This window comes from Puccinia triticina, chromosome 9A (assembly GCF_026914185.1).
Source record: "Puccinia triticina chromosome 9A, complete sequence".
NCBI lineage: Eukaryota > Fungi > Basidiomycota > Pucciniomycetes > Pucciniales > Pucciniaceae > Puccinia > Puccinia triticina.
In genome coordinates, this window is record NC_070566.1 from 5,539,461 (window position 1) to 5,550,300 (window position 10,840).

Genomic DNA, 10,840 nt, shown 5'->3' on the forward strand with positions numbered 1-10,840 from the left:
TCAGATACTTCTAGTAGATTCCAGTTCAAGTCCCTACATTTACCAAGGAAAGTATATCCATTCTGTTGGCCTAATTCTGCACGCTTCAATTCAAACAAAGCAAATATTTGCTTCTGAGTATCTTCAATCAACTCCTGATGCTTGAATACTTCAAGAAGTTTAATTGCAGAGACCTCTAGCTTTTCTATATCCTTGGAGAGCTGTATCAAACTATTTTCTATTATAAAAAATATCACATTAGAGCTTCAGCCATCAATTAATATCAAAATGAACTAACTCTTCTCCTCTTCAGGCTCTGAAAAAATCAAAAAGGTTGCTTTCAGGATTAATAACCATATAAAATCTCTCAGAAGAAATCTTATGGTTCAAAAGGTTTACTGACGTTTGAGAAGATTCAGTTTGTCTACTGGGGTATTGGATTGGTGTTTATTTCCAGAAAGCGATGGATCTGGTTCCCAATTTTAATCAGGAAAACTAAATTTATGTATCATTCAGAGTGATTATTGTGGTCTCCTGACCTGTTGATGACTCCACTCTGATAGTACCACAGGTCTCCGCTTTATCATGACATGCAAATGCTTTGTAGATTAATTAGGGTTAGTGCAAAAGACGTTGTAGAAAGAATCATAGAATATTAGCATTGGAAGGCAAGAGAAAGTTTTAAAAAAATGTATTTCTTAAAGAGTGAATTGTACCAGCACCACCACGTCTATCATCAATCCAAGTTTATTAAAGACACAGTTTTATTTGAATTGTAAAAAACAAGATCAAGGGTTCCCCCTATAAAATCACAAAAGAGAAAAAAAAAATCAAGGGTTTTCCCTTATTTAAAACCTCAAATAATATGGCGGCACTAATCTCCATACAATAATCATCCAAAACAAAAGTCTCAACCTAGCCCCCCAACAACAGCAGAGCTGTGTACTCAGGCTCACCCCCCAGCCCGCGTCTAGCGCGCGGGTCAAAAGGGATGGACATGAAGGCCCCCGGCCAGCAGCTAAGGCTACAGACCCGTGGGGGGCCCACTCTTCGCCCCTTGGACTGCGCATGTGCAACAGCGGAGGGGTTGGGGGCGATGGATAGCTGGAATTGCAGTGTCGCCAATCGCCCTGGGGAATTGATAACCTCGAAAACTGCCTCGCTTTTAAGCAGTTGGTCCTTCTCAGCGTTGCTAGACTCACCACAGCTGTTCTCTTGACTCGCTCTTGATCAATATCACCGTTACCCTTGCCAGGAAACTGTATCCACCGTCGCTATCTGCAACTCACCGCCACACCACCCTATCATCGCCGTGCACTACCAACCCACCGTGGCGCAATCTTACTCACACTTGTACGTCACATCTTCCGCAGCTTTGCTCCCATTCCTTTCCTCTGTTAACACTAATTCTAAATTTTTACATCCAATGCTGCCTTCACTAACCTTCTCTGACCATTGCAGAAACTCTCAAACGCACTCACCCCGTCCCGACCTGCAGCGCGCACAGCCAGGCCTTCAGCTACAACATCAGATTGACCAGTTGGCCCAGCTCTCCTCGCTCACATTCACCATCTCCGTCCCCGAATCCGCAGGAGCTTCTTATCCATACAGCCTTTCCCCCGGCAAGCCCTTGCCAACCAGCAAAGGCATATCTTTTGTGCCCTTGCCAACCAGAAGAAACTGTGAGATCCAAGGTGACGATCTCAATTGGGACCCTAACGACCAGTTTTCTGGGGTCGCCAGCAGCGCCGGTGGCAGTAGTCGTGGGGGAGAGACGAGAGCAGGGTTGCAGACGTCTTCATCATCGGGGGGTTCTCTGAGGAAGATGCGCGATGCTGGCAGAGCAGGCACACCTGAAAATCACGGAGAGAGAGCTCTGGGACTTGTCCTGCTTCGCATCCACTAACTGATACCCCTTTTTCTCCAAGCTCGTCAAACAAGCCTGACCCTGCTCTTGTTCCTCCCCCATCACACTGCTGCCAACCGTAGATCAATCAACTTTTAGTGAGCCCATCATTACTGTTTTTATCTTTTTTATTTCACAGCCTGGGTTTTGATTAGGACCTAATGGATCCACATCCTATGCCCTCCTCTGAGGCTCCATCGCTGCGACTCTGATGTAGCCTCTTCCATTGAATGGTCAGTCTCACCAGGTGTGTTTACTTCCATTTTGGCTTGTTCTGATTCATGTCTTGTTTTACTCCGGGTGGGTGGATTGGCTGCCTTGTTAACGGCACTGGTAGGGTATGCTTCAGGTCTATTAACCCATAAACTTGGAAGCTTTTGATGATAGGATTAGCTCTATTTGCATCAATTAATCTTGACTACCACATCCAATATGAGAAAAACCAATTGAAAGTTAGATTATAATATATCATTTCTATTCTTCCTGCAGCATACTTGTTAAAATAGCAGCAACAAGATGAATATTTATTCTTAGTTATTGTCATGGGAATCTTCATTCAAAATCCATTGGGATACCCATGTTTTTGCTCTTTCTTTGAAAGCATTATGACATTGCAAAGTATGAAGTCCATATATTCAAAAAGTCTGGTACTTTTTGACATGGGTGGGTGTTTTTTCTTAGATAATGTGATGACTGTTTTGTATGTTGATTCTTCAGACTTGTTGATCAAGGGGGAACCTCCCTGAGTATATGTAGCAATTTTTGGCAGCAATTATACCAGGTACAATAATAATGTTTTGACAACCTAATTTTGCATGTATTTTGTGCTGATGGCTACCCACTTGTGTCTGTGAAAAATGCATCTCCTTATGTTTGTTGATTCTGGCCCACATAAGTGATCTACTACTCAAAGTGTAATTTTTTTTTTTGGAGGATGAAATTGTGTATCAGCTATCATAACAGCTCTTTTCACATTAGTAAATTTAACACCACTTTCCTGAATATTATCACAAAAAGAATGTTTGAAAGAGGAGGATTCTGAGTATCCACTTTGTCTGAGAAAAATTAGATCATAAGAATCAGTGAGGGTGTTCAAAGTTGAAATTATAAAAATTTTGACACCACAAAATCATGAAATCATAACACTTTTTTGGGTGTTGATTGTTTATTTAGCATTCTAGAAATATGCTATGGTTTGAGTTTTGGTTGGAACATATATCTTTTTCAGCTTAAAATTTTAAGATTTTATGGTGTTATGATTTTACGCAAGTCACTTTGAACACCTTTGAAACTGGTGTTGAATTTACCAATTTAATAAACAGGGCTAATGGTGAACTGCATAATTAATTTGTAGAGGACTAACCCTCAATTCTCAGCGGCGGAGCCGCCTTGTCCTCTAGTCTCTTTAAAGACAGTATTAGCCCATGGACCAATAACCCCGTCAAAGCTTGCCCAGAAGGAGAAAATCCCCACAAGCATGAATTTTGAATGCATTCTATCTCTATGTGTGAAATAAGAGAATTTTAAATTAGGCTAGAAGTTATTTCTTGGAATGGGTGTTGATTTTTTAATGTGGGGATGTCAATTCCCTTGTTATATAGACATATTTTGGCTCAAGACCTAGGCAATGATGTTATCAAAATACTGGCGAGCAAAAGGTGTGCTATCACAAGTTTCATTGATCTTGGGCCAGTGGGACCTGGCAGCAAAGCCAGTGCATTTTACTACTGCACCAGCTGAGACAGGCTAAACCTTTTGCTGGTTGGAAACGTCTGCTGCTAGCAGTTTCACAATAGGCAAGATGATCAGAGTCGGTGATACCATAACAGATCAACAACAGTTTTTGAAACAAATTATGTAGGATGCAATATCATGTATGCAGCAGAAAAACTTTTCTCAAACTGCTACTGCGGAGAAGAGCATGATAGGTTAGAGTATCAAGTTGTTTTTTGTTGGGCTCAGTGAAGATTGGTGTCTCATTCCAAGTGTCAGTGTTCAGTATCCTAAATGAATGTATTTATTTGTGTTGAATGATGTTACAAACAAGATCTGACCCACTGTAAAAAAAACTCAAGAAACTGCTTCCAGTTGAAACTTGACATGCAATATTACTGAGGCGCCTTTGTAATATTGCATGTCAACTGGCAGCAGGTTCTTGATTTTTTATACAGTGATTTGATTTGACTAATCAAACCATCATGGGATATCAACAAATTCATGTTTGCATAATACCAACAGGGTTATCATGGCTCAGACTGATAATATCTTTGGTATTCTGTACATTCAAACAAAAAAAGCACACTTGGTGCCCATGCATGTGAGGTAGATGAGTTGCAGTTTGTTCAGACCTGATAAAGTTTTTCTTGGTAGGCCTTCACCCAGTACATGTTTATGTGGAACAATGTTATCTGAATTTACTGGTTTCTTTTTCTTTTGGAGGAGACAGGAAGAGTGTAATCTAACCCAAATTAAGTACCTTCCTCCAAGTCCTAACTATAGAGTGGTAAAACACTTTTCTCATTATGCCTCCTGTTACAGAGGGACTTAGCTTATAAGTTAGGCAGTCTATCAAATTGTATGTAATGTTTTATTTTGTGGAGAAAAAAAATATGTATGACCTTATTCAACTCACTAAAACACCAGTAACATCTTCAAATTGGATTTTGTAACACTACCAACACTAAAATGGTCCTTGAGGCTCATATTGGTTGATCACATGTATTCTCTACAATACATACCACAAAAAAACTCACTCCCATTCCTACACATCAAACATGTCAGTTGTGAGATAAAGTGAAGTTTGGTTTGATGATTGATCCGGTCAAGTGTGTTGATCTTGTTATAAGTGCTGGGCATTTACCAACAGGAAAAAAAGTATAGTCACTTGATTTCAGGTTAAATGATACAGCTGTGTTTTCTGCTGCCGAGCTGCTTCAATTCTTCTCCTCCATCAAATTTAGAGCTTGCAGGACTTCACCAGAGTACTAAATGTGGTACATTCAGCTGATCCTAAAATTTTACCAAGAACAGCTGATGCTCAGCCAAAAGCCAAAGCTGAGCAGGGAGAATTGGCTGAGCCTGGTCTAATGCTGAGTATTGGCTGGTCAAATCCTGATACAAAGCAAAGCATCACCTGGACCAAAAATATTCAAAATCTGAGCATCAGCTGACCCAAAAATATTCCAAAGCTGATCATCATCTTGTTAAATGCTGGATGAGAGCTGATAATCAGCTGGAACAATACTGATACAAACCTTAACATGATTTAGGCCAAGAATTTTCCAAAGCTGAGCATCAGCAGAGCAAATAATGGTGCAACGCTGAGCATTGGATGAGCAATAGCGGTTCCAAAGCTGAGAATCAGCTGTTCAAAGAATATTCAAAAGCTGATAATCAGGTGAGCCAAGGCTTGTCCATTCCTAAGCCTTACCTTCCACAGGAGTAATCTGAACTTCCACAGGAGTAATCTGAAGCTGAGAATCAGCTGGGCCAAGATCAATCCAAATTGGAACATCAGCTGAGCCAATACTGTTCCAAAGTTGAACATTGGCTGTACCAATACCAGTCTAAATCTGAGTCTAAGCTGAGCCAAGAATATTCTGAAGCTGATAATAAACTGGTTCAGGAATGGTTCAAAGCTGAACATGAGTTGGGAATCAAGAACATGAGTTGGGAATCAAACACTACAAACATTTATTATTTTGCCCCCCCCCCCCCCCAAAAAAAAAAAAAAAAAGTCAACATGAAAAAAATAGGGTTGGGCTTTAGGCACACCAAAAAAATGCCAGATGCACGCCAAAAAAGGTGTGAACTGCGGACCACTCCAAAATTTTTGGAGTGGAGTATTGTTCACTCCAAAACCAGCCCCCATTTGGAGTGCCCAACCTGGCACTCCCGGTATGGAGTGAACACCCTGTGACAGCTCTGTTTATGAAGCGTAGGGCTAAAAAGTCGGCAAAATAAGGGTTTTGGGCCCTAGCACTATAACTGTGCTGATGTAAACACTGGTAATATAAATTGCCAAGCTTGTTACGTGGCAAATATGGCCACTACAAGGGTTCATACACTCTGTAACAGAGGAAGGATTAATTATGTAATTAATAATACTAGAGGCCAATGCGGCTGCGCCGCTGCAGAATTAACTTTCCACATTTACTCCCCAGCTCAAGTGGACATAAACCATTAGGTTGAAACTCAGCCCACAATAATTTTATTTTGGATAGTCTGGGTATCATTGTTAAAGTTACTGCTAAGAATATCCACTTACTGGATGCTTTGAGTGACAGTATTGTTCCTGGCAAAATGGTTGAATTTTTTGGACATCTCACACAGAGGAGTTCAGAAAATGGTTTGATCAAAGTGGATGTTCCCCTAATACTGGTTATTACTCATTTAACTGATCCAGAAAGATTTTATTACTTGCAATATCAAAAGTCTGCTCTGGATAATGCTTGCAGCTAGATAAATGAGAGCTATCAAATTGAATTCTCGGCTTCCACTTTTTTCATGTCAATTTTTTCATAAATATTTCTGATTTTGCCTTCTTCATATGCTTGTCTTCTAAATAAATATTACTTGAAACATAGCACATTTGAGAAATCCCATGGTCAGAAAAACAATTTTACTTTTTGAAGAAAGAGTCTTTATAATTATGGCTCTCAAACTGGGTGATCATAAGGATTAGCATGCTGATAATGCATAATAGATTATATGCAAAAATCAATGAAGTAAATAAAGCACAAAAATGATCTGTTCAACACCAACCTTTTTTTTTCAGCACTATTTTCTGCTTCTCCATTGAAAAGCTCTCAAGAAATATTACAGAAGTGGAGAGTGAATAAAGCAATAAAACAGTATTCAGGAAAACCCTTTCCTCATCTCAACTAGTTGCACCTCAAAAAACCCATGTCAAGAGGAGAAGGTTTCAGATGTTGGCAAGCTGGATCAATCCATCATTCCAACTACAAACTCTGGTCAAATATGCTTGGGGTTGGAGCACCCCAATCCACTACAATGGTTCTTTGAGGCAACCACATCACACTCCAAAAACTTCTGTTCCATGCAACCTTTGGAGCATATACAGTCTAGACAGTTTAAACTTGGAGAGCATTTACCCTGTCCCCATAAGTATTTCTTTACATACAGTTCCACATGAATTTGTGTGATTCTTATTGTTTGTGCAATAAAAATCTCTTCACCTATAGTCAGATGTTGGAACTGACATATTGGCACATGGCAGGGGTTTCTGTGTGAAATTTTGGGCCATCTGCAAGGTGTTTATGACCTGCATCAAACAAAATTCTCAAAGGCCACACAATTTATGGTGGGGTGAGATTGTGAGGGCCTTGCTATCCCGGGGTTTGAGGAACTTTTGAGATACTTTGATGGAAGGAGGGAACACTTGGAAAACATGGATAGCCACTTTCAGCACCTTCCAGAGCACGAGAATCTGTCCCGGAAAAAGACAGATTGGGTGTGTTAGCAAGAGAGAGAAAGGGAGGGAGAGAGAGAGAGAGGTGTGAGAGGATGGAGACGGACTTCAAGCTGGCCACCCCAACAGGCTGAGCCTGAAACTCGGTTGCAATGCTCCTGGTACTCCTTCAGACTTATCAGCCCCACCAACAGCCCCTCATCCTGGCCCGGCAAGTAATGGATGAACTCATCCACATGTCCCTGCATATAGCGGCTATCTTCCAACGCTGAAAATATTAATCTTTTTGTTTTTCTCTCTCTCTAGCAAGAAAAAGTTGATGGTAAACTGACCTCGAAGATCTGCAGTTTTAGAGCACTGCAAGTCCGGAGAAGGTCCTCGTTTTCAAGATTCCGGAGTTCAATTTTGGGCAAGAGCTGGGAATTGAGTTGGGCTCCAAGCTGGGCCTGGAGCTGCGCAGCGTTCCGTTTGGCGATCTTGAGCTTGATCATGTCATGTTTCTTGCGCAGGGAGGTGGTCATTGAGAGTTTGGATGGGAGTGCGCAGAGGATGTTGTGTTGGGAGTAGAGACGAAGGGCGAGGCCGCGGCGGCAGCGGAGGAGGCGGATGAGATCATCAAGAAGCAGACGGCATGGGCCACCTCCTTGATTCCTTCTCCCAGATCATGCAGCTTTTGCGAGTTTGTGTTGCTCCTGGTATGGTTACCTCTATTACTACTCGGTCGATCGGTCTGGGTTTTCAAGGGTGATGGAGGGGGCAAGAGACTTGTCTGGTTTCCGAGCTGCTTGTTGTCAATTTTCTGGCCTTCTGCTCCTCCTGATTCCTCTTTGTTGACCCTGGTGATTGCTCCCTGCTGGGGTTGCTTGGGAGCCGTTAGTTTCTTCTTCAGTGGCAGACGCGGCCGAGACCAGATGTCCGCCGCCGTCTTGGCCCCGGTCTTCTTCTGAGCCTGGTTGATGGCTTTTGAAAAAATTGGAGTAACTAAAGTTTTATTTCCAGTTAGGTACAATTTACTTTATTCGTAATTACAAGTAGGTTGTGTTTCTATGTACCTAAAGGCAGGACACGAGATCCTGATGGCTGGTCTGGGGTAGGAGATGACAGGGAGGAGAGGAATGGTTTGAGCGTGCGCTGCTGTCGGTGGTTGATTATGAGTTCTGCATGCCGGGCAAAGCTCGCATCTCAATCAGTCCCTGTAGTCTGTTTTGATTACTCTTTTCTGGTTTGCTCTTTGCTTACTGTTGAGACGGCGGATTATTGGAATAATCTCGCTTTGTCCTGGCAAAAAGGTTCCGCTGTGGATCTATGGTGATCGGTGTCTTCCGTGATTCTGCTGAGTAGCTCTTGCCTGGTCTTTGTGCCGAGTCGTTCCGCGAGGGTTCTAGGTATGAACGAGATTCAGTCAGCTATCTGTTTGAATCCGTTGATCTCTATCCTCCGGAACGTACAAGGTTCTGTGGTTTGCTTGGGCTTGTTTGTTCTGGGCCGGTAAGTTTCTAACTTCGGCTGGGACTGTTTGTGTTCGACGTGGCGATACACATCAGCTGTCTGGCCTGTTAGGGCTGTGGGTCTGGGCTCGGAAAAAGGGCTTACCTTTATCTCCGGCTGGGTCTAGTTCTGGATTGAGCCGCGCTAGCTTCCTGGCTGGTTGCTGCGGGCCTGGGCCTGTATTCCAAAAGCCTCGCGTGCTTCTAGTCGTGAGATTAGAAGTAATGTTGGAGATTTGGATGACTCCAATCTTTGCAAGGGATCGGCGGATTACCAAACGTCCAAGTGCTTTGGTGAGGAAGTCGGCCACGTTGGAGTTGGTTTTGACGTATCGAAGCTTGATGAGGCGGAAAAGAATCAACTCGCGTACGAAATGAAGCCTGATGTTCATGTGCTTCGTGCGGAAGCTGTTCTGGGAAGTTTTGCTGTTGGCGAGATCTATAGCTCCTTTGTTGTCGACAGAAACTTCGATGTCTTCTACTGATTGTTGAAGTTTGATTTCCTTTATGAGACTCGCGAACCACGCGATGTCCCTCCCCAAATCTGATAAGGCTTTATACTCCGCTTCAGCTGTAGACAAGGACACAGTTGGTTGTTTGCTGGACTTCCAGTTGACTAGGTGAGCTCCGACTGCGACCACATATCCTGTGGTTGATCGACGAGTATCAGGGCAATTGCCCCAGTCGGCGTCGGAGAAGGCTCTTAGATTTGAGGCGTCTGATTTCTTGAATGTTAAGCCGACGTGTCTTGTGCCGGAGAGATACTTGAAGACTTGTACTGCCGCCTGGTAGTGCTTGATGCCGGGGCTCTCCAAGTATTGGGACAGTTGGCTGACCGCAAATGAAATGTCCAGTCTTGTGAGGATGCTTAGGTAGTTGAGCGATCCCACAAGTGCTTGGTAATTGACATTTAACTTCCTGAAGGTCTCAACTTCATGGGCCGTCGCTTTGGCGAGGCGCTCCCTTGAGTTCAGGGGGCAGGTTGAAGGATGCTCTTTTTCAAGGCCGAATTCAACTAGTTTTTGCTCTACATATTGCATTTGATTGATTTGTAGGCTGCCTTGAAACCTCTCGATGTTCATTCCGAGAAGAAACTCCGCCTCACCGGGGTATTTAATCTCGAACTCCCGTTCCATCTCAGCTTTGAAGACCTCTGGTTGCCTGCTGATTATTACAATGTCGTCCACGTGAGCAAACAACCAGGTTGCCGGCCTGCCTTTTTCCTCCTGCCTCCAGAATACACAGGGGTCGGAGACAGCGATGTTGAATCCGAGAGTCTTGAGGTATGCAGTTAGGCGCTTATACCATACGAGCGGCGCTTGACGCAGTCCGTAAATTGCTTTCTTCAACTCAAGGACCGAGTTGGGAGGGCAGTCATATCCTTGAGGTGGAAGTAAGGTTACCGTTTCATCGAGGGGACATGTGAGGAATGCGCTTCGCACGTCCAGTTGATGTATTTTGAGACCGTGGTTAACCGCAAAGGAAATCAGCAATTGAAGTGACGCCGCTTTACCCGTTGGGGCGTAAATTACATTGAAATGTTGCCTGTAAACCTGTCTGAAGCCTTGAGCGCACACCCGCGCTTTGAATTCAATTACTTTGTTCAGTGGGCCTAGCTTTCTTCTATAAGCCCAGGTTGATGGTATCGGCTCGTCATTCTGGAAGCGGCGGCGAACAATCCAAACTTGGTGCTTTATCATGTTGGCGATTTCTTTCTTCTCTGCTTCTTGCCATTGACCGCTTTCCTTGCTAGCCATGGCCTGCTTGTGGGTCTTGGGGTTGATTTCTATCTCAATGAGAAAAGCTTGCCTAGTTCGCTTCCCAGAAACGATGTTATTGGGGTCTATTCTACTAGAGATCTCCTTGGGCGGGGAAGCGGTTGTCCACGCGTATTGCCGCCCGCCGGGGAGGCCTGGGTCTTGTGGTGGAGGTCCTGGCCGATGGTGTTCGTCGGCAGCTCCAGGGCTAGAAGGGCTGTTCAATTGGAGATTGTCGAGGATTGTAGAGATGTCCCGTTCCTCCTCCGCAAGCTCCTTG

The 10,840-nt window shown here is 43.5% G+C and overlaps 1 protein-coding gene across 1 annotated transcript; it reads right to left on the reverse strand.

The window, feature by feature from the left end:
* Window positions 1-7,187: 7,187 nt before the first annotated feature.
* On the reverse strand, window positions 7,188-7,837 carry PtA15_9A544 (uncharacterized protein; the record flags this gene model as incomplete). The annotated part of the gene is made up of 3 exons (XM_053172764.1): window positions 7,188-7,334; window positions 7,424-7,558; window positions 7,649-7,837. 3 exons carry the CDS (start codon window positions 7,835-7,837, stop codon window positions 7,188-7,190), a joined length of 471 nt encoding a protein of 156 aa, XP_053023972.1.
* Between the last annotated feature and the right edge of the window lie 3,003 nt (window positions 7,838-10,840).